At 55.5% G+C, this 23,214-nt stretch overlaps 5 protein-coding genes across 5 annotated transcripts; 3 read left to right on the forward strand and 2 right to left on the reverse strand.

The window, feature by feature from the left end:
* Positions 1-324: 324 nt before the first annotated feature.
* CGCS363_v012169 (Uncharacterized protein) lies at positions 325-1,081 on the forward strand (the record flags this gene model as incomplete). Its single annotated transcript, XM_036644018.1, has 3 exons — positions 325-529; positions 590-903; positions 956-1,081. The coding sequence occupies 3 exons, from the start codon at positions 325-327 to the stop codon at positions 1,079-1,081; spliced, it is 645 nt and encodes a 214-aa protein (XP_036491011.1).
* Positions 1,082-4,339: 3,258 nt separating this feature from the next.
* Positions 4,340-5,142, forward strand: CGCS363_v012170 (uncharacterized protein; the record flags this gene model as incomplete). The annotated part of the gene is made up of 3 exons (XM_036644019.1): positions 4,340-4,508; positions 4,584-4,816; positions 4,870-5,142. The coding sequence occupies 3 exons, from the start codon at positions 4,340-4,342 to the stop codon at positions 5,140-5,142; spliced, it is 675 nt and encodes a 224-aa protein (XP_036490341.1).
* A 3,469-nt stretch (positions 5,143-8,611) lies between these two features.
* Positions 8,612-10,390, reverse strand: CGCS363_v012171 (putative magnesium transporter NIPA8; the record flags this gene model as incomplete). Its single annotated transcript, XM_036644020.1, has 2 exons — positions 8,612-10,273; positions 10,349-10,390. 2 exons carry the CDS (start codon positions 10,388-10,390, stop codon positions 8,612-8,614), a joined length of 1,704 nt encoding a protein of 567 aa, XP_036490844.1.
* A 1,458-nt stretch (positions 10,391-11,848) lies between these two features.
* On the forward strand, positions 11,849-12,709 carry vma-4 (V-type proton ATPase subunit E; the record flags this gene model as incomplete). The annotated part of the gene is made up of 3 exons (XM_036644021.1): positions 11,849-11,878; positions 11,984-12,492; positions 12,559-12,709. The coding sequence occupies 3 exons, from the start codon at positions 11,849-11,851 to the stop codon at positions 12,707-12,709; spliced, it is 690 nt and encodes a 229-aa protein (XP_036490886.1).
* Positions 12,710-12,907: 198 nt separating this feature from the next.
* On the reverse strand, positions 12,908-15,448 carry CGCS363_v012173 (uncharacterized protein; the record flags this gene model as incomplete). The annotated part of the gene is made up of 2 exons (XM_036644022.1): positions 12,908-13,558; positions 13,607-15,448. The coding sequence occupies 2 exons, from the start codon at positions 15,446-15,448 to the stop codon at positions 12,908-12,910; spliced, it is 2,493 nt and encodes an 830-aa protein (XP_036490845.1).
* Positions 15,449-23,214: the final 7,766 nt, after the last annotated feature.

Genomic DNA, 23,214 nt, shown 5'->3' on the forward strand with positions numbered 1-23,214 from the left:
ATATATCAATCAGCATGCAGCCACAACTATCAAGAAATATAGCACATAGCAAACTCGTCACTCCCCAGAATCGTCCGATGAATCCTCCGATGCGGGTTGTCCCGATTCGCCGATGATCTGCGGGGGACGTCGGGGTAAAGCTGTACCCCGCAACTCCGGGATGATTGCCGGGCTCCGCGCCGGCCCGGGAGACTGTGCTCCGGTTTTTGTGTGCTTCAACCTTCTCTTCTTGATGGAGGATTACAAGAATGCGAAACCATACTTAGGAGTCCCCGCCCAACCTTCACGCCGAGACGGGAAGCTTATCACTCAAGAAATCTCGTCATGAAATTATCTACGGTCTTGGGCTTTATCATCTTCGGAGTTGTCTGTGCTGCGGGCTCTTCTGGTAGACGGCCGCTGTCGTATGCCCCGAAGCCAGACGGCACGTACGTCCCCGCGAAAGCTGACGATGTGACTACACTGTTGGACTTCGTCAAGTCCAGAAGCGACTTGACCGAATTGGCCAAAGTCCTGAATGGATCAGCAGGTAACAAAACCTCTGAGAGCACATCGCGGCCACTCAGGGAATGAAGCTAATGAACGGCAGGTTTCCTTGAGGCATTCGACACAACCCCCGCATGGGACTTCACCTTCTTCGCCCCTTCCAACGAGGCCTTTGCAAAGCACACGGGCCAGTACTTCAACACTTTCACACCGACACCCAAGGGCAAATGGTGGCTCGGCAACCTCATACAGCACCACTACATCCCCAACACGCAGCTCAACATCAGCGTCTTCAACGAGACAGCGTCGCGGATACAGGCCGGGTCGTATCTGTACATCGGGACGCAGATCAAAGACGGCACGCTGTGGCTGAACGACGTAGCGACAGTCACAGAGGGGGACTTGAGGGTCACCAAGGTACGCGCTGCTGCCACTTCGCGCGGCATGACTGACCAACGAATAAAACTAGGGTACTGTCCACATCACCGACCGAGTCCTAGACCCTTCGGCGCAGCTTTTCGAAGCCGACCGGCCGAAGGCGGGCCAGAAGTTCATCCCTGGGAGCTGCTCTGATACTTCACTGCCATACTGCTAGCGTGGACGCGCAGTTGTTGGGGGCGCAGTTGCCGATAGATAGGAGCTGCTAGGGCAGGGAAGTGAACGCGGCCATGAAGTTCGATAGTAGACCGAGTTGATCGACAATTCTCCGACATGCCAGAACGTGGCGCAGGGTAGTGAACGGGCAGAAGCGGGTTGCTCACTCCATTGGAGCCGTTGCAGTTGTCTCAGGCCGTTCCGATATTCCGTCCTTCGGGGCCATCCCTGTCGCGTCTCCGTTGCCCTTAGTCGTGCGAATCCACCTCACCACACCACACGCGCCCGACATGAGTGAATTTTCGGCCGGCCGTCCTCAACTAGCAACGAGCTTGCTTGAATTAAATCAGCCCTGATGGTCTAGCGGTATGATTCTCCCTTAGGGTTGTCAATTCGACGATTCGATCTGGGAGAGGTCCCAGGTTCGATCCCTGGTTAGGGCCCATTCCTTTTTGCGTGTTGTGCAGATGTGGCGGTGAGCGTCAGACCGACGCCGTTGGATGGCTTTTTTAGTGACTTAACGGTCGAGAGGAACGTCTCGTCCATTTTAGCGTACGATGAAAATTTCGACTGAAAGCAAGTACAACTCCTTAATAGTTTCTCCCGGATATGTGAATGAAATCACACCTCGCTGTTTCATCGAGTCAGCCTGGTCTTGTTTGTGAGGACTGAGCAGACAACGTGCGATTGTGCAGCTCCAGGAAAACAAGTGCACATCGAAACGAATTGCCCCTCAGCAATCAGCAGTCGATCTTGGTAGCGAACCATGAAATTGTCAGACGTGGGAACAGTCACAGACCAAGAGTCGAAGAAGACGAGCCGCAAGATGCAATGTAGCCCTATGCGCGCACGGCATTGAGTTGCCGGTGGAGTTGGGTGTTTCCCGAGGCTCGCGCTCTCGTTTCTCATGATCCCATGAATCGACACACGCAACGGAACGGGAACGGGAGCGCAAGTTGGGCGAAACATGATGCAGGGCCTTCAGGCGCGTCAACGGCTGTGCATTTAATGCCCACTTGGAGGGTTTCCTGTGGCTGCGAGGAGACGACAACGCGATGAGATGCAAGGAGCAGAAGCGAGAAGCGAGAATGACAGGTCTGGGCGTCCAAACAAACCTGGAAGCAATTCGTGTATGAAAATCACATTCCTCATGTTGAGGCTCTGGACCTTCAGCGGCGCAGTCGGGGCAGCGGACGGACGAAATGAAGAGAGACAGCAGAAAAAGAGAAGAGGGCCCGAGATGGCACTAACGGCCCTGATCCCTGGCGTCGCTCCCGAGCACCACCGCAACCGCAGCCCACAGCGCCTTTTTTAGTCGCCCATCTCCGGCACACACCTTGATCAGAGTAAGGTAGTGGAGACGGCCTGCAGCAAGTATCCAGCATTTTAAGCATGGTTCGCCAGGGGAGCCAAGAGTATGGAAATTGGACGTAGGCGGGCGGTAATGTCGTGCCACCGCCGCTGAAGAACAGCGACATGGTTGGGCGAGATGATGCCATGAGGGGCAAATCAATTAACAACCTCGCCTCAATCCGTAGAGTTGCTCCGGGGTCATTCGTACGAGAGAGAGAGAGGCACCGGGCGCTAGAGCTCGGAGGAAGCCGTAGTTTTGTGAAATGTGAAGGGGAAAAAATTGACCGATGAACGGGAGGGAGGGAGAATGGACGCGCGTGTAGAGTGGTATTTTGGCGAGCGGTTGCGACATGTCTCGCTGGCTGATGTCGCGTACGGCTCCTCTGCAAGTGCCGTAATGCCGTGCAGCGCATATTCGACGTGCTAAGGGTCCACGGCTTCGAAGAGAGAAGAGGGAGGCTCTGCTGGCTGGTCGTCTCCTGTTTCTCTTTTGCTCCAGAGACGATGATGTAAGTCCGTCGTCCGTTCAGACTCAGCAGTGCAGTTCGCGTTTGGTTCCCTTGTAATCGTCGCTCCCGCTGAAGTAAGCCCCGGTGTAGCAGGCATCAGCCATGCTTTACCACGCGAAGTGGGCAGGAGACCTTACATAAGGCAGCGCTTGGGATCGGGAGGATGTATCGTTTGTGCTGATTTGCATAGAAAAGTGACTTTCATGGCCTTAGGTCAGCGGATTCCTTGCGGCAGGCCCAAGCCAGCCAGCAGCAGCCCTAAGCAACGGGGCCAAACGGACGACCACCCCAATCAGGCGACTCTTGGACATTTCGAGCGTCATGATTGGCCATAAGCCCCGGATCGGTGGCTGCACGGCTCTTGCACTGGCGCGTGCCTGTACCGCCTGCATGAGGGCGCCCCTCGGCCCTGAAACACGTCTCGTCAGGGAATTCGAATCATCACGACCTCCCTTTCCTCGTCCACAGTCCGTCCTGCCCCTCTGGCAGTCTCTTTTCGCACTATCCTTTCCTCCCTTTCTTCCCCTTTTCCAGTGCGCTAGACACAGTGTGACACCGGTGGGCTGGTCCCCAGCTGTTTCTGGTGCGTTTCTCATTCTCCCATCTGCTGTTCGAGCCACCGAAAAGTCGAGAGGGGTCCCTGCCGCCGTGCCCCAATACGTAACCCACCGGACGCTGCCACCATTGACCAAGACCACCACCAAGACAACCCAAGAGCCGCCCACCCCTGGTCGTCCTCTCACTGGCTCTCGTCCACTCTCTTGACTTCCCTTCTCGATACGGGCCCCTCTCCTGCCACCAAGAATCTGGCGATTCTCCTCTGGGGTCTCCCTGGCCAGCTCAAGTCTCTCAGGTCTCAGTCTCGTCCGAGACAGCACTGTGGATACCGGCCGCTCTCCCGTTCCACCTCCTCAGACTTCCAGTTGCGCCTCTACTCCTTCGCTCCCCTTCTTCTCCTCCCAGTCCTACGCGAAGCCGGGTTCCCTTTGGAGAGCGACCTTTGGCCATACTCATCTTCTTGTACAATCGTTCAATCCGACCTTATTCACTTCTTTGGCGATACCTTCGGTTCGTCACCTTCTCTCTTTCTATACCTTTTTATTTTACCGTTGCGATCGTCCCCCGCTGGGTCGTGGAGGTTCCGTGTATTTTTGCTGGTCGAAGACAGTCCTTACCCACGACACCGACCCCGACGAACCCGCATACGATTTTTGAGTCCGTAAACAAAGACGCCGGTCGTCAACCAAAAAAACCTCGAAAAATCTTAAATCTATTCGAAAGAGGAGGACAATCTAAGAGGAGGATTATCTGGAACGGTTGAGGGGCAGCCAAGTCTCTCCGGGCGACAACTCTCTCTCGGGTCTCGTGGCTGCTCATTATCACGACAGCAAACCGCCATGGCGAACAAGGTGCTGCTGGCCTACGTGGCCGCCGACGCAGTCTTCGTCATCACCGGAGCCATTCTCCTCGGTTACTCCCTCATCAACCAAAACACCGTGAACGAAGCACCGAAAGAGGGCGTCGAGGCCGCCACCAAGTTGCTCACGAAGCAATTCCCTCTGACCGGTACGTACTCGGGCGCCAATGCGATGCTTCGGCGATGGGGTTATCGTGGGAACATGAAGCACTAACAATAAGCAGCTGGTGTCGTCAACGCCGTCTTCATCTTCGTCACCTTCCTCATGACCATCCCGGGTATGATCACTCCCGCCCGTGGATGGCTCAAGCTCTCGGGCTATCTCGTCACCTTCTGCGGCCTCTTCAGTCTGGTCCTCGGAACCTACCTTTGGGTCACGACTCTCACCACCAAGGCCGACTTTGGCAAGCTCTGGATTGCCGCCGACCCTAGCGTTCAAGAACTCATGCAGACTGCTGTAAGTGCCCTCGGCGACTGTATAGCAAAAGAATGCGGACTAACACCGGCTAGTTCCAATGCTGCGGATACTTCAACAGCACGTCTCCTGCCTTCGTCACCGATGTTCAGTGCCCTAGCCCTGCCGCCGCTGCACTCCAGAAGGGCTGCGCCGCCCCGATCACGAGTTTCGCCAACGTCTTCGTCGACAACATTTTCACCGCCGTATTCGGTATGGTCGGCATCGACGCCCTCCTCGTCGTCTGCACCGCCATGCTCCTCAAGGACCGTAAGGAGCGCGAGCGCTATCGCCACATCGATGAGAAGGCAGGCTACCGTGGATTCTAAGGGGCGCCTTCCATGGGTCCCCCTTCTTCTGCCTTTGGGGCACAGCCGCAGGCCAAATGAATAGGAACCGAATTTCTTGTCTCTCCTTGGACGACTTTTTTGCTGTGGAAACTTGGAAGCAGAGCACAAACGCGACCCCCTTTTTTTCTGTCTTTTTCGGATGGGGAAGATTGAAATCGCCTTACCGCTCCGTGCCCGCGGCCATTGATTGGTCTTAATGTTCAACCCGCCTTCTTAGACAACGTGGTCAGGCAAAAAGAAATCAAACCTTCTCCCCCCTTTTTGGCATCCTCTGAGCCAGTCCCTAATCCGAGGGACACGGCTACGACTCTTGACGTTATGGAACGAAACCTGGACGGAGATATTCGAGCGAAAGTCTGTTTTGTGTGACGGCCACTTGTCTCTTCCTCTCTCCAAACCTACCTCTCTCAGAACCCTTTTTTTGTGTGGACATCATATATAGATTTTTAGTGTTGATTATCTCTGTTCTGTAAGAAGGGGGGAACTTGCCCTGGAAGTCAATCCTGTTTCTATACATTGCGTTCCCATGCGCCGTGATGTGAATATGTGTGTGATTCGATGCAATTTGAGTCGTGAGCGACTCGGTCAGAGTCGAGTGTGTTCAGGAGGTCTTTACACAGAACCCTCGCAGGGGAGAAGAGTGCATATATACACAATCTCCGATCCATTTGGGTCACTCTACAGCATGTTTACCTGCGACGACGTTGACGTGAACAGCTAAGAGAGCCAAGAAACCCCCAATCTATTTCCACAGGCCCCCAAAGGCCCAGATAAACGAATCAAGACCAAAGTCCAAGAGGTCGTTGGCAAGATGTAAACTGATAGGCGCTCGAAATAGAACGAACGGCGTCTGGGGTAGACGTGCCAAGTAAACCTAGGCGGGTTCGCGATGAGGAGCCTGGCCAATGGAAGCGGGCGGAGGGCCCTGTCGTCGGTGCGTGAGATATAAACGATCTGGGCCACCTCCACCCCCCGCATAAACAACGAAGACGGGAGATTGACGAGATGAATGGTTCGGGTAGATTGGATGACGATCTCGAGGATGATGTGGAAGAAGAGGGACGTTGTATTTTGATGAGTTATTGTGGTCTGCAAAGTTGGCTGGCTGCCGTCCTCCGTCGAGGTGGTTGTATTTTTTTCCATCGGCATTAAGGGGCTGTCGACAGGGCTCCTCTACGCATACTCTTCTTCATAATGACGGAATCGCGTTGCTTCTCTCGACCAGACACATGTTAAACATATCAATTATCTCCATTACCTCAGAATAGCCAGTCGTCAAAGATAGGAAAAACGACGTAACCTTCAACCCGCTATGTCTGCGGCGCCACCGACTGTGGTCCGCCTCCTTCCTCCCACATGCCCGTAGCCGCCACATATGTCCGAAGAGAGTGCAACCCACCACCATCCGAAATATATGCACGTATACGCACGAACCCCCGATGACTTCAGCCCTTCCGTGTCACCGTCAACACGGCCGATGCTAACGAGTCAGCACGATGGTCTCTTTGTGCCGAACTTACCGTACTTTGGCATGCCGTCACATACACTTTCTGCGAGACGTTGTCATGTCTTTTTGCTAGTGCGAACTATGTTATTGATAGATTGGGAGCCGCACGTAGAATGATGATGGGCTGTGAACTTCGCTAGGAGTCTGATGTAGGTAGTGAAGGCTTGGAACTTTCTCGGGTTCTGGCGATGTTTGGTCTCACTTTTGGATTGTAAATTCGTCGATTATTTGTCGTGGAGTAAAATTGAATCGAGTTGAGATTCAACTTTGTCAACCATTATATCTCTAAGTGAACATTTGTGTGCACAGAAACACCCCTCGATCACCCTCGTGCTAAGAGCGAACTTCGTCATTTGCGAGAAAGAAGTTTGCCCTGTGTTCAGTTATAGCAATCAAAATGGATGGATGGCGAATCATCCTCCACAGAACTATAACCACCGAAACCTGTCGGCAGAAGAAGGGACCTCGACGTATGGACCGGCTTCGTATGCATCTCCCTTCTTTCTATCTCCGCAGTGCTTGATTTGTAGGGCCTCATGGAGAAGGACCGATGGGCTTGATCTTAGCAATCTTGCGTTGCGATCAAGGATGTTGAAATAGACACCCAACATCAATCCCAATATTTTTCTCGCAACAACGCCATGGCCAGACTGAGTGGGATATCCAACTTCAATGAAACCAACCGCTTGTTGACCACCCATGAAGATCGAAACGTTTGGAATTTCCCGTATGTCAACGGCGAAGTTCCCCTGCCGAGAAGCACCCTGTCATCGAGTGATCCGAGCCACAATAGCCGGTCTGACGCGACAAGATATCATCGTCAAAGCCCTCGCCCAGCTCGCCAATTTGACCACGGTCGAGATTCAGATAGCATGCTTTCACGCGAGAAAAAGCGCCAAGGAAGCCAAGAGGCCAAGCGAGCTCATCTGCCTTGCTGGGTTTATTCAAGAACAACTCACAGGCTGTAGCCTGAGCAATCGTATGTAAGAACCTGGACAACGAGAAGGATGAGAAGACATCCCTTGGGTATTACTAGCAAGCGGCTGAATGTCATGGGTAGTGAAGTGAGCCTAAGATCAAGCGGGACTGGGAATGTCGCGCGGGGGGATGGAAGGCTGCGTCCGAGTCGTCTCTGCCGAGGGATTTGCCTGGCTGAACTACAAGCTCTTTGGGAGGAGGGAGTCCTGGCTGCGACACCACTTCATCCATGACAGAGACTTCCTCTCCGATTGCCGCGTGCCAGCAGCAGGCGATATGCCATGTTGATCTTCTGCGAACTATCTCATGTACTGCCAGGCAGCATATCCTTCCTGATTTCCCTACGAGTACCTTGAATGGAGGACGTCTAGTATTGCAATAACGGAATTAGCCACAGGAATGTGTCTTTTAGATCCTGAAAGAAACAGAGATCCCGCGGGGTCTTTGGTGCAGAGATAAACATTACTAATATGCTTGAATCGAATGAGATACTCCAATTTGGAAGCCAGGCAACTGCGACATCATGGCATCTCACAGTTCACAGACAAGATTCCTCGCCATAACTTTGCAGTGTCTTTCTTCTTTTGAAAAGAATGGTCAATAAATATCATACTGTCGAAAAGTCCGTCTCGCCAAGGGAGCTCGGAACGTGGGTCAGGTATCCTATCCTACGATATACCCCGAAACCCACGTGTATATATACTCTAGATGAAACAACTGAGGGACAAACGCCCACCCGTCACCCAATCTCATCATGCCAGCCTCACGCTCACACACACACCAAAATGTACACATGGGAATTACGCCGGAGGGAGGCATGCGATGAAAAAAGGGGGCAACCTGCCGAGGAGGAGAAATAGGAGGAGGCAGCCAATATTTCCCATGAAGCATGAAGAAAAGAAAATGAAGGAAGTAAAAAAAGGATAAAGTGAATAATGACGTGACAAAGTGGCTTTCCAATACTCATACAGGCGAATCATCACTAGTCCGGCCGCCGCCGCCGCCCCGCCCCCTATCATGCTGTTGGGCCCGGTCGTCACCACCGCCTCCGTTTCCCCTCCGTGGCCCGTGAGCGCTACTACTGCTCTCCGGCATTGCCTCGTCGCGGAAGAACGCGGGCCAGCTCCCGCTGCTGCTCGGCGGTGCACCCTCGTCTCCTCCGCCGGACCCCCGCCACCACTTGAGTTTCCAGATACCCCCAAGCGCCTCCTGCAGAGACGGTTGGCTGCTCTGGCTCTTGCGGCGGCGGCGAGCCGTGAAGCCCGGGAACCCGGTCGACTTGCGCCGCCTGCGGCCTGCGGGTCGACGCTGCGAAGGGGACTCGCTACTGGGGCCCGCCTCTGCTGAAGAGGATGTTTGGGGTTGGGTGCCGCTTGTGCGGCGGTGGCCGAGAAGGGATGTCGACTCGGTGATGTCGGGCATCGTGCTTGATCGTCTGCGCGAGATGGGCGGGCTTGACGTATCGCGATCCTCGAGCTCGCCCCAGATCTCGGCACGTTCTTGCCATCTCCTGCCCTTCTTTGGGCGACTGGGTGTAAGTGGGGTTGTCTCCCCGCTCGCTACGTTAAATGTTGAGTATGTGACGGGCAGAGGGTCGTCCTCTTCGTGGAGGCTGTACAAGTCGTCGCCGCCAAGGAGAGACTCCTCCTCGTCTTCGGTGTCCTCCACGAGACCCAGGCCGGGCGCCAGGGAAGACTGGCCTACTCCCGGTGTATGTTGTTCGTCGCTAAGGCGCCATGATAGCGCCAGCACGCCTGATAGTAGGATGGCGGTGCCTAGAGCAATGAGTCCACCGCGGAGGGGGCTGATAAGGTCGGTCTGGTTGAAGTAGATCAAACCATCCAAAATGGCAATGATGTTATAGATGCAAAAGACCATTGGATACAAGACCGACGTCGACACAAGCTTCAGGCCGCGGTGGAGGTAGTAGAGCTGGCTCAGGGCCAGGGTGACCAGCGCAAGAACCAGCACCCAGGCCTGCCAGTGAATGAACTGATTGTCGCCGTCAGCGATCGTCTTAATGATGAGCTCGACCGCGGACTTGGCGACCAGCAGAGAGTGCGCGGACACGATGCCGCTTATACAGCCATACGACAGGCCACGCACAAAGCGGAATCGCGAATTGGTCGAGAGGCTCGTGAAGGCGTCGAGGCAGTCGATGGTGATGGCGATGGAGAGGACAAGCAAAGCCTGCATGATCATCCATATTACGAAGGATCGGCGGCCGAGCAGGCCAAGCAACTCCTGGAGGTTGTGCGCAGGAGAGGGGATGGCTCCAAAGACGGCGATGAGCACGGCACCAGCGCAGACGAGCATGGTGCCCCAAAGAGACCAGCGCGTGAAGGGCTCGTTGAGTATCAGGGTGGCGCATATCGAGTTGAAGACGAGGCCGGAGGCCTGAAGGGTCGACAGCACGGGGAGAGGGAGGGTCGAGATCTGGACGGAGCTACCGAGCAGGTTTGCGGCGATGAACATTCCCATTCCCAGCTGCCACCTGCCCCTCCGGTAGGGCGGCCTGCGTATTTCATGCGGGCCCTTTTCGTCCTCGAGGATGTGCGATTTTCGTTGTAGCGTCAGGCCAAGGCTCTGGACGCTGGTAGATAAGAGACCGACGATGATTCCGATCTGTAGAGAGGCTCAAGTGTTAGCGTCGCCCGTCACGAATGCAGGCTAGGTGAGATGAAGTGCAGGTGAACGTACGGCGATTGTCCCCCCGGGGGAGATGCCGCCAAGGGACCCCATTGCGCGCGCAAGAGCTAGCTGTCGGTCATCTGGCAGCGGTGGTCGAGAATGAAGCAGCGGCGTAAGGCCGTCGGTCTCATGGATTTATCTCGTGCTGTCCCTTGTATCCGCGCAACCGTTTGCCCTCCCTGTTGTGCTAGCGCTTTCGTGCCGTGTCTCTCTTCGCTGGATCCGGGGCCGGATGGCAATCGACGTCGGGGGGTTCGGGCGGTCGGACGCTTCTGCGGATGGAGGAGGGTAGTTGAGAAATGCTCAGGAAAACGGGACAAAAGTATGAGCCGTTGCGGGACGCAGAGGTGGTTGCAAAGTTGCCCAATAGCCCGCCACTTCTAAAAGGTCACTCCCGGCCGAATGATGATCTTTAGCCGCCAAGACCAAGCTTGCAGCGAGATTGTACGTAGTGCTAGGGCGGATCGCGTTGCTCGGTTTCGGTCGGTCAGTGACGCAGAAACGCCAGACGGGGTGGGATTGTTGAAGATGTTTGCGTGTACTTTTAATGCGCGTTATAAAATACGGAGCTTCCACATGGCCGGAGTCGGTGAACACTTTGTTAGATCATGGCTCAGCTCGAAACACCAGACAGACGTACGTTGGCAATGCACGACGCAATGGCCGCCCGCTGTCCCGTCGGTCAGGTCTGGCCCAAATAGTGCTGGGCATGCCGGCTCTCCATTGATTTGCTTGCTTGCTTGCTGCGAATCGAATGGGGGGAAGGCACCCACACCCCCCGTGAGCGCCCCAAGGTACACTAACGCCGCAACGCAGCGCAGAACGCACCACGCAGTAGGGGACCCTCCCGCCTCCCGCCTTGCATTATTCAGGTCAGGACCCAAGGTCACTGAGGTCCATGATGGCGCATGTGGCGGTGCGGATGCTTTTCGGCCCGGCATCAGCTGACTGCCGGCTGTCGGCTAATCTTATCGCTGGTCATGCTTGGGCATCCTTGGGGGCTGCTTCAGAGAGGTGTCCAGTCAAGAAGGCCCTGCGTGATGTCACTGGCCCAGACTGATGAGAAGTGAGGCTGGTGCAGCAGAGCGAGCACCTCGCGCACAGACCAGTTCGGTCTGTGGCATCCAAAGTGGAGCAACTGTTCCACTGGTGCAGCAGCAGCTGTGAGCCAGTCAAACAGGTGCACCGTGGTGCCCGCCAGCTGTGGCTGTTCCCTACTGCCTGCCTGCTGTAGCGGTAGCGGTTCCTGTCCTGGGCTTGGAGCTGGGCCGGCGCCGAACGTCCAGTGATGCTTGCTACTGCGGCTTGCAGCATCGAGACTCGTCAACAACAGCTTCATCCAACCCACGACCCTTCTCCATCCCGCACCCCATCCGCCCTCCCCCCACGACCTCGACGGCTTCTTCAGCTTCATCACGACCTCCCCGCGATCCCGAATCGCATCCTCTCCTCCTCGTTCCCGATAACCTAATCGAAGAAAGTCGCTCAACACCCCCCCAAACCGCCAACATGTCGCACGCACCGTTGACCGACGACCAAGTAAGCTCCCCTCGTCCTCTCTCTACGGCCCAACGACAGCGCCCCCTCCGAACGCATCCGTCAATCAAGGTCAAATACTGATGCAATGGCTCACCCCCAAAATAGGTCGGTCAGGAGCTCCGCAAGATGACGGCCTTCATCAAGCAGGAGGCGATGGAAAAGGCCCGCGAGATCGAGATCAAGGCCAACGAGGAGTTCGCAATCGAAAAGTCCAAGCTCGTCCGCCAGGAGACGGACGCCATCGACACCCAGTACGAGAAGAAGTTCAAGCAGGCCCAGATGTCGCTGCAGATCACCCGCTCCACCGTCACCAACAAGACCCGTCTCAAGGTCCTCGGCGCCCGCCAGGAGCTCCTCGACGACATCTTTGAGGATGCCCGCAAGAAGCTCGCCGCCGCCACTAAGGACAAGGCCAAGTACCAGGGCATCCTCAAGAACCTCGTCCTCGAGGGCCTCTACGCCCTCAACGAGCCCGAGGTCCAGATCCGCGCGCGGAAAGCCGACTATGACGCCGTCAAGAAGGCCATCGAGGAGGCGACCAAGGAGTACAAGAAGGAGGTTGGCAAGGACGCCGCGGCCAAGATTGACGAGTCCGAGCCCCTGCCTGCGGAAAGGTATGTCACATACGCACGCGATTATGGTGGAATCTTATCTGGCAGCATCACTAACGCTATCAACAGCGCCGGAGGAATCTTCATCATTGGCGGACAAGGAAAGATCGAAATCAACAACACATTCGAAGAGCGTCTAAACCTTCTCCAGGACACCTCTTTGCCCGCCGTGCGACAGACTCTGTTTGGAAAGAACCCCAACCGCAGATTCACCGACTAAAGTAACCAAACCCCTTTCCGAAATGCGCCCTGCAACCCTCCCTTCAGCCCCTCCTTGGGCTGGATAAACCATTGCTGCCTGAAGGACTCCTGACGCCTCCTGTTTGAAACCTTCCTGTGGTGTATCTTAGATGCTGTATGATCGTGGCCAACCATTGGCGTATTAGGTAGTTGTCGTTATACTACAATTGCATTATCATTACCCTAATGCACTCACGAACGTCTCGTCGGCGTCCGAGGATTCTTCTTTCGTGACCTCTTTGTTCTTACGACCGTGCACAAACTTCTTCATAAAGTCTTGCTGTCTCCTCTTCTTGGCTGAAGATGGCCCCTGATCTCCAAAGATGCTCTGTGTTGGTGGGGGCCTAGTGCGAACAGAGTATGACAGGCGTTGTCCAACCCATTCAAGCACGCTCTTCGCCTCCGTACGAGTCAAGTTAGCCGCGCCCGTGTCATTGATGCCGCGCCAAATAGCTTTAAGACGCTGAGCCAGGTCATCTATCTCGGCGTTAAAGTTCTTCTCGTGTTCTCGGTCATCCTTGTTCGAAGTGAAGGAGCCGTCGTCCACCGCCATGTCCAGAAGCAAGACCTGCGCCTTGAGGTCGGCGTAGTCGGTCTTGCGGCTGAGTTGCAAATCGCTGTCCTTAACCCGGGCGATGACGAGGCGGAGGGACATGGTAGTGTCTGGGTGCTGGTCGGCAAGCGCGGCGTCCCGGAGGAAGAACGAGACAGCCAAGCGTCTTCGAAGCTCATGTAGCTTCGACGAGGTGACCGGCATGCATGTGAGCGGAAGAATCCGCAGTGAAGCCTTGTCAAATCCATGATAGAGACTTGAGCAAATCTCAGTGCACTATGCAATGTCAACATGGGAAACTCCGTGTTCAGGAGGCTCACTTACGAATTCATTCCAGATGCCATCTTGAACATTGTTCACCAGTTCGGCCAAGGCAAGTTGATGTGCCATCAGCACGTCCGGGTTCTCGATGACCATCTTATCAGCCGCCATACGTAGAAGCATATTGATTGCGTACGCGATGGTATCATGCCGAAGATATCGAGCTATGTTATGAAGCCACTCCAGGCATGACTGGAGAGGTTTCCAATCTCGCTCTTCGTATATGTCTCGGATTTCGCGAACTGGCTGCAGCGTTTCATCTCCTATATGATCCGCAGCACCCAATTGACGAAAAACCTCTGACAATTGTTTAGGCGTGATCAGACGTCTAACTTGTTTCTTGTTGGCAGCGGCAAGCCTGCAGTATTCCTCTCTCAGGACGCCAACCTTTTCGACATTCACCATGTTCAGAACCCAGAGGTAGAGCTGATCAGGAAGGCCGATAGACGCCGCCAGACTGGTAGGCATCCCAGACATGATGTGTCGATCTCGTGTTCCTGCCTTTTCGAGGAACGACCAGGACCCCTTGGCGCTCTTTTTTGGGAAGGGCGGAGGAGTCTGAGCATCAACCTCCTTGAAGAAGTACCATCTGGTCTTGGAGCCCGATGTGTTGGTTCGCTCCATCGCCTTCATCGCTTTGTCTGCGTCTTCCTCGGTCTTCACGCCGGCGATCTCTATCAACTTCTGGCGAGACTTGCTAGGGCTCGCGTCCACCATGATCTCGTCCTTGACCTCAACCTTTGGCGCCCGCTTGGGGCTGTCGAACTTGACGTCGTGTCTTCTTGAGTGTGCATCCAACGTCTTGAAGTCAAACTTATGCTTCGGCTGAATTGTCAAAGGCGACTTGTGAACCATAATCGCCCTCCTTTTGGCGCGCGGCGTGCCGCATGGATCTGCCCCTGCTTTCCTCGGACCCAACATGTCGAGATCTGGCAGAGAACAGTCCGAGAACGAGTCATCGTCATCCTCGTCATCTGAGCCCTTGATCACTGCGTCTCTGTCCAGGACAGTACGCTTTCTTGCTGTCGAAGGCGAAAATGGCTCACTTGGAGAGCTGGGAAGGTCAGGCAACGATGGGAGGCTGCTGGGAGTGTCGTTGCCTGCCGCCTGTCCCGCTTGGCCGCGTTTGGGCGTGCCCAGCAGGTCGTTCCTCTTCAGAGATGATAACGAAGGTAGGTCGGCAGCAAGTGCCTCAGGTGGGCTCACGCTTGTAGGCTTTTTGCTTCCCGAAAATAATAGTCGTTTTGGTGTCGTCGCCTCAACGTCAGAAGACTGACCTGGCGTGGAGGGCGCAGAACTGAACCGGACCTTCCGCGCCGAGCCAGTGGCCCGTCCGGAGGGCGGCATATTCGAGTCCTTTGTTCCCGAACTCCTACGTCCGGGTGTGCGAAGCGAGGACTTCTGCGGTGAGAAGAGCGAGGGTGTGGTGCGAATTTCAGATAATGAAGTCGAAGTATGAAGACTGGCTGCTGCTGACGCTCTTGGACCAGGCTGGGGCGGTGACACGCTGACCGTGATTGAGTCGCCCGAGTGATCAGCTGGCGGCTTCGAGTTCTTGTCCTGGACCAAGGACGCCCGTTTGCGTTTGCCTTGCGTCTGCCTTGGCGATGGCGCCTTCTTCACATCTCGAACGTGGGTGCTGGATAATGCGGTCGGCGGAAGTTCAGCGCCTGGGGACGAGGCCGGGGATGCAGAAGCGTCACCGGTGGCCCCGGTCTCTTGCGACGAAGTCAAGGTGTTTTGTGTCTTCTTGACAGCTAGTCTCGCACCGAAGAAACTCCTAATATCTCGGTTACCGTTTGTTGCGCCGGCAGCCTGGCCGCTGCTTCCCTTGGGACGTGCCATATCGGAGGTTACACCGACAGACAGATAAGCACAACGCCGCAGAAACCACTGATGATTTTAGAACGAGACAGACGAGATATACGGCGTAGAATGCGACGATGTTGATGAGCTCAGTCACATGATTGCGCATGAAGCCGGTGCAGGTGGAATAGGACGTCGGTGCAAGGTCCGACGCGTAGGAGGCCGTTTTCGCGTCGGTCGCCAAATGGCGGACCATTTTAGTGGGGAACCACTTAAGCCCGCGCGCTTTCCCCATCTTCTCACCCTTGCTTATGTCATCACACTGTTACAAGCAGGAGCCTTTCTTTGATATGGCGCAAATAGAATTCCGATGGGCATTGGGGTTTCTGGGGAGAAGTCGGTGGCGTAGCAATTAATGGAAAGCATGACAAGTCGTTGAATGACGAAGAGAAACATTCCTATGGAATTCGCAGGTAGTCTCTTTGTGGCAGCCTCAGCGCGTTTCAACATGTGGTGAGATGCGACATGGATGCTCCTCTAAAGGGCGATTACAACATTCCCTCAAATGAACGACAACTGCGCCTGACACCTGCCAGCAGGCATCAAGCCGTTGAAAAAGGCAAGCGCCGCCTGCTCCATGCACGCTGGCTTGATATATTTCTACTGGTAAGGAAATTTGCCAACGGTGATGACTCGACTCGGCACGTCGTTGTCAGACGAACAGATTTGGCTGGCCTTTTCGGTGTCCGCAACGGCGGAGTCATCTCGGCATGCGAAATGCGACTACGGAACCACCGGCGACGGATGCCAAAATCTCGGAGACCTGATACAAATCGAGGATCATGACCGCAGAGAAAAGACGGCACGAACGGAAGCGGGCTGCTGAGCTTTCCATACTCCCGGCCCCCCTCCAAAAGGAACGCGGCCAAGAGAAGATGCCCGACGATTGCCAGCAGCCGCGAACCGTTGGAGACCGATGCTCTTCAGATTTTCGGTTTCAGGGGTCGGAAGGAGTCCGGAATAGGGGACATCGTGGTCACGGTGGTCGCAGTGCATGACGGCGCAGTTTGGGACTTCCCTGGGCGGCTCTGGGAAAGTATGGATGGCCTGGGAGTTTGTCTACGGCGTAGTTCTCGTCCCTTGTCTACGCCCTCTTGCTGCACATGATGATGGAAGGTCACGGCCTGGAAACTGCGCTGGCCCAGACTTGCCCAGGCGCTCGGGACACTCCCAAAGCCACGCCGAGTTTGTCATCGGACCAAATTTTTGCTCAAGGAACCCTTTCGCAGAAACGGCGGTCCGGGTCAGAGGTGCATCGATGAACCTGTTCCAGGACCTTGGGCCGCGATCAAAGCGATCATCCCAGAAGGTTAATTCGACCCGTGTGTCCCGTGTAAGCCGCCCAGCCCAACCTCCTGCTACTTTGACGACCTCAGGTTTGGGGATGGGCATACTTCTCTCTCTGCACCATCGGCGAGCGTAGGGCAAGCCAGTGGCGTGGGCTCCCCTACTCAAGGCCACATCCTGCCTTCCCGCCTCCCATCTGGTGTCCTCCGTCTGTTTCTTGCGGGAGGGGCATGGCTAAGTTCGAGTTGCCCTCTGGATTGGATGAGACCAACCAATCTGGCGGGCGTGGAGGAATGTGAGCGTTGGGTCAGATTGGTTCCGCGTTTGAGTCTGAGTCGCACGAAATCCCCGGCGCAAATTTCGTGTAACAAGACGCGACTTGGAAGAATTCCAGACCGAGAGCCCACGAAGCAGAGCAGACAACAAGCAGAGCAACCGCCATCAGTAAGAGCCACCTGTCATATGTTTGGCATCTGGTCTGTCGCGTGCCGTCCGTTTTGTGCGTCGTTCCTCATGGATCTCATGGAAGGCCTGCAGCGATGAAGGGCTCGGCGTGTGAGGTCTAATCTCTCCTCATCCCCCACCCTCCTCTTCGTCCTCGGCGCGCAATGAGCTCCGTATGCGCCGTGGAAGCATGCCGCAAACTCGCCAGAAGAGCTGCAAGAAAAGCTGGCTGCATCCCCTGCAAAGGCCCGCCGTTCCCCGTCCTACCTCCGAATGGGCATGTCGTAAGCCCCGAATGCCCGTCCGCATTTCCCTCCACTATTCCTCCATAGTCCAATTGCGATGTAGTAGCACGCTGATTGCCAGTGGGCGCCCCTTGACTCGGAGGCTTGACGACTCCTACGGTGGAGCCTCCCTCGCAGATGGACTCGACTGAATGGCCAGACTGCGTGTTGATGGGCAGAGGGGAGATTTGGAGCTAACCTGCTGGCAATGCTGGCCGGCCCGGGTTTGGCATGACCCTGGGCCTGGGGGCAACAAGGTCGGGTGGTTTTTACGGCGCAGTGACCGTACCTACGCCCCAGTGATTGGAAAGGAAGAAAAGAAGAACGCAGGGGACACCCCTAGACGATGACAACCGTTGCCGAGGCCGACGACGACGGTGTCCCCTGGTTGCGGTGAGCAGTTCATTCAAGCATTACTCTTCTTTTCCCGTCGCAAAAGGAGAACACGGACAGATCTGTGAGCAAAGGTCATCCCGGAAGTGGCTGCCAAGTGCAAGCGTGAGGAGGGAAGGTTGGCCCTGCCGAGGTGCGCTGAGTGACTGACTGAGTGCCCTCTACTGTGTATTGTACAGAGTAGCGGCTGTAGATTTGTTTCAAGCTGCCCTTCCCGTGTGGCTAGGACGGTTGAGTGGAGGGGGGAGGGAGGGGGGATCTGGATAGGATCGCCTCATCGCGGGTCGCTTTGCCATCTCTTTCAGCCTCAGAATCAGATTGCTCAGATTGCGCCAACAGAGGATTGCAAGCAGATGTTGCAATGCGATTGTGTATCTGACTTTTTATGTCTTGTTATGCTGTTATGCTGCAGCCTCACACGACCCCAAGCTGTTTCCCCCCTCCCATTGCGCCGGTAGAGGAGGTGGTCTGGCCGTGAGCGTTGCTTCTGTAACTTGACACAGCAGACCAAAGAAAGCTTGGCTCAGGTGAGGAACCGGCTTGGTCGACCGCGCATCTCAATCCCGCACGCCCAACAGGCCCTAGTGGCACAGGCGCAAAGATTCGCGATCTTGTCCGGGCGCCGTGGGTACGATGCAACCCTGAGACCCGTTTCTCTTTCCCACTTGGAACCATCAAGGGCCAACGGATGGAGCCTCTTGGTCGCTTGCTATTTGAGGTTCAATCGAATTTCAAGAAACGGAGCGGAGTCCACAGCGAGAAGTTGCGAAGAGAGAGGCTGGAGTTGGCCATCGGCCATCGGTGGCTCATCAAAAGGCGCCGGGTTTCGTGCTCCGCCAGTCATCAAGACAAGACTTGGGTGCCACTCTGCGACTCTGGGGTGGGAAAAGACTCGCTCACCTCTCGCGAGGCGCTCTATTCGGCACCCCCATGTCCCCTATTCGGCACCCACCTACTAACAGAAAAAACCGACATCTTAAGCAACCACGAACCTCTAACTACTGACCCTAAGCCCTAACTATAACTATAACTACCTAACCTAACCCTAACGTATTAACCGCGAGATCTACCGCATCTTCGAGGCATTTTTCTAACTTTTTCCCGACTTTCCCTGATTTTCTAAGAATTTCTGAGCATCGCGCGCGCAATGCGTGCAGATGTTAGTGTGGACAGCTTCGCACTGGTTTTAGGTGGGCCGCTGTCTCGCGAGCATTTTCGTGCACGGCTTTTTTTTGTATGGGAATTCTTCCTAAAGAGGCTTAACCTGGTGCCGAATAGGGGACATGGGGGTGCCGAATAGACCTCCTCCCTCTCGCGGGTTCCCCTGGCTGACACATGCTTGGCCAATTTCTCCTTTGGGGGGGCCAAGTATGGGTCGTTATTTAACACCAGCTTCTCCAATGTTTGGCGAGGCCCAGCGAGGGCCCGCGTGTGCGCCTGCGTCTTGCGTCTGGAACCGTTCCTCCCCCCCTTTCCTGCGTGTGTAAGGGCCATATGGGTTGGGACGGACGATGGATGGGCATTGGAAGGGGGTCAGGATGACGACGATTGCTTCCCGTAATAAACACGGTTCGAGGCTCAGCCTCAATCTTCAGATCAGCAAGCAGCACGGCGTGCAACGCAGGAGTGGACAACTGTAACGCAACAGCTGGGTTTGGGTGTATCCCGGACCGCTGGCTCGCCGCGGGCCACTGCGACGGTCAGGTTCGACAAGTTGCCGCCTACAGGTTGGGATTCGCCTGGGACGAGGAGGAATGAAGAGGGAACCCCGTCCCAAGGTGCCAGTCGGCAGTGTTGTAGTTGTCGCTCTGGTTTGCAGCAGTACGGCGTACTAGAGGAGAGATCTGCCTCGGTGGTGGGCACTATGTAATATTGTTGCTAGGTAGCACACGGTTGGGCTGGGTCAGTAAGCAGAGGTTAGGCTATGCTAATCCATCCGCCAATTGATCGCGTGCATGCATACTCTTGTGCTCTCCGTGCCTAAAAGGCTCTTGCATCCATGTTTGAATTATTCGGCGGCCGGAAAGGGAGAAAGATAGGTAAAGGTTGTGCAATGCAGACCACGGCAGCCGAGACCCAGGAGCAGGATGCAGGGCAACGCATCGCCGCTTGCAGAAACGCATTCAGACACCTACGATGCGAGGGCGGCTTCGGTGCGCTTAGTAGAAATCCGCTCCTGCACCTTGGTCCTGAGTCCTCGGGGCGGTCTTGTCGCAGATATTTGAATTGGTTTTTGGTTCGGATCCGGATCGGCTGGATTAGCGCGTTGATGATGTTCTCCGGAGATAGCAGTAAGCACATAGGATGTACCTGGCTTGTATTCCTTTCCGCTGACTTGCCGCAACGAGCAAGAACATGGAAAAGTGCTGATGTGAGCAACCACTGGTCCAACAACGGTAGTTGGGCAGAATGTCGCTCAACCGTTAGGCAAAACGGAGGAGGCAGTGATTGTTCCATGTCATGTTCCTCTCCTCATCGTCGGCTTGCGATACGTCGGGGGTGGGTATTGACTGACGAGACGATGCGCCGGACTGCGTTGATTGGTTTTAACAGTAAGACCTTGCATTGCAAGCTCGGGGCCACGGCCACGGTCCGCTCAGTGCTGGTTTGGTCCGGTGTTGCTTCGCTCCTAGCGTTTTGCTTGAAGCTGCCGATGAGCCATTGTCCGTCATCAGCTCAGCAAGCAGAGAGGCAGAGGCAGAAATGCGTGGTGCTTGATTGTAAAGCAGCTGAGTAGCAAGGTTGTAGGCGACCGACAGGGATCGTTGCGGCGAGATGAAGAAGCCGGAGATTTGGCGGCGGTGATTGGTCGGGACAGCTCGAAATGGAATGACGACTGGGGTGCAGAGGGTAAGGTAGGTACTGTACGTACATACTGCGCGGTACAGACGAAGACCACCGGATGTCGCTTTGCCTTTCTTTTCTTGTTTCTCATGCACAACTCACATTATCAAGTGGCTGCGACAGTTTGAAAGGCAAGGGATCTAGGCGTGAATCCAGGGAAAGGCAAGAGAAGGATCGTGGAAAGTAGTGTAAGGTAGCATGGGAATCTCTGGAGCCCGATGCTAGTTTATTGCGACGAGAAAAGACAGATATACTCCCGTCGGTATCCATGGCATTATCGAAATCAAGGCGTCCCGTCCCCCCCCCCCTCAAGCGATACGATGTTGTAGACGAGTACATCCAGTTTCCACCTCGAGCCAGACTAGAACAAAAAGCCTTGGGATCTCCAGCGACTCAAGCGACCTCAGAAGGGTCCAGCCATAGCAAGATCCTGGTTTGACTTGGTGGTGTTCTGCTGTCACCGTGGTAGCGAAAATGAGGCACTTCTCACGGCGCAATCGCATCCCTCCCCTCCCCCCGGCGCCCCCATGACAGGACAGGGTCGTGGGTTGATTACCAATTGCGCACATCCGTCATCCATCTCAGACCGCACTGCAGACTCAGAGCGGTGACTTGGGGACTCTGGGAGCGACCGCCAGTCCGACTACCCTACACGCTAGCGCTCTGCAAGCTGCGTGCTGCAGGCGATTTGCCAGGGTTCATGGTGGTTTCTGGGCGGGTTGGCGGGCACGTCGTGCTTGTCAAGTCAAATTTGATCTGTTCGGCGAGACAACTAAGGGATGGGCGGGATGGATCATGGGGATGGGATGCGCACTTCACCTACCTGCCCTCAGTATTAGCGCTGTACAACCACCTCCCCTAAAAGTCCAAGGTCGGACGTGGAGTCTTGCTAGTCCCCGGGCCATCCGGGCGGGCGGCCACTCCACGACCGTCATCGCTGCGTATCCTCGATGTACCTGGCATGACCATCTTGCAGCGCGGAGGCGGGTTGATCGCGAACGAGTGACAGCCAGTGACTTTCGCGTTGCATCATCCTCCGTCCCATCTGGGATATTTTCCCTCCCGGAGCAGCAGGAACGCTACTGCTTGCTGCGATGGATTCCATCCATTGTTACCGTGACCACTTAGCACCTCACCACCACCAGCTGTTTCTCTCACACTCTGCTCTTCCTGAGGTGCATCTACAATACTCCATCTGCGGGACTGAAAAGCAGGACGAGAAAAAAAAGGTGTGAGAGAGGTGGGAACTCGCCCGGCCGACGCGGCACTGCGGGCTTTGCGGACACTACGGGCACGCGCTTCGGTTGCATCTCGCGCTCCTTTCTCCAGTCTTTCTCTCGCCCATTGTCCTCTCATCGGCTCTGATTGACTGGTTCTACCCTACCTGCGTTGCCTACAGCACGCAGGACGGAAGCCGCTGCTCGGCCTCGCCCTTGTCAGACTCCCGTCCCCCGATGAACCTATTCCTATTCCCTCGTCGGTCATCCTCCTCCCTTTCTCCATCCTGTGCCGGCCTCCCTCTCTCCCGGACTTAGTGAGCGAGATGTGGTCCCCTCCCTACGAATCTTCCATGATACACTGTCTCTCCGTAACTCGTAAGACTCTGCTGGAAACGTGGACGGTGGACCTCAGCTGTCTGCCACGAGTCCACGATGAGCCAGCCGGAGAGCCTCGCAGAGAGGGATGGGAAGAAAAAGCACCGTCGAGCCAGACGACGGTTCACAGGTAGGCAGACAGGAACCAATTTACAAGACAGGTACCTGATCTGAGGTGCTCAAGGACCGTACCTTGTTAGGGTGTTTCTGCTACAGACTGCCACCTAACGGTAGGGCGAGATACTTCCACCGCCACACTCCTTCCAAGTACCCTGCCTTTCTCCTAGGTAGGTAGCTGCACGATACGTACCGCTTGCCAACTACCTAAGGTACCGCACCTCCCGTCCCGCTTCCTTCCCCCTTGCCAAGTGTACTGCGTGTGTGCGTGTGTGCGTGGGTGTCTAGAAAGTAGTGTGTGTAGGTACCTTATGTATGCCTGCGCCTTAAGTAAGAGCGAGATACCCATATGTATCTCCTTGGCGCATTTTATCCAGCCTTGGATAACTTTCATCCTCCCACCCCAAGCACCGCCCAACCGCTGCACATTGCTGCTCCTCCTCTGTACGCCGTACTGTAAAGGGTGACTCGGGGTACATACCTCATCCCCCCCTCCCCTCTCCCCCCCCAGCATAACACCGCTCCCAGTCCCTCCCCCCAGTACCCAGCACACACCCCCTCTCAGCGGGTTTTTGGGTAACGCTGTCATCAAACACCGCGACAGCGCCTCCCGGCCCCTTCTGCCAAAATAATTCTTGCCCCCTTCCGACCACTCCCTTCCAATTCTGCTACTCCCTCGCACGAACCACGCTCTCTTCAACCAACACCACAACACCCAACCTCGGACGGACAACGACGACGACGTTACGCTGAACATCCACGGTCACTCGTTTTCCTCTCA

The sequence above is a fragment of the Colletotrichum siamense genome (assembly GCF_013390195.1).
Source record: "Colletotrichum siamense strain Cg363 chromosome Unknown KSG_Cg363_contig08, whole genome shotgun sequence".
In the NCBI taxonomy this organism is placed as follows: domain Eukaryota; kingdom Fungi; phylum Ascomycota; class Sordariomycetes; order Glomerellales; family Glomerellaceae; genus Colletotrichum; species Colletotrichum siamense.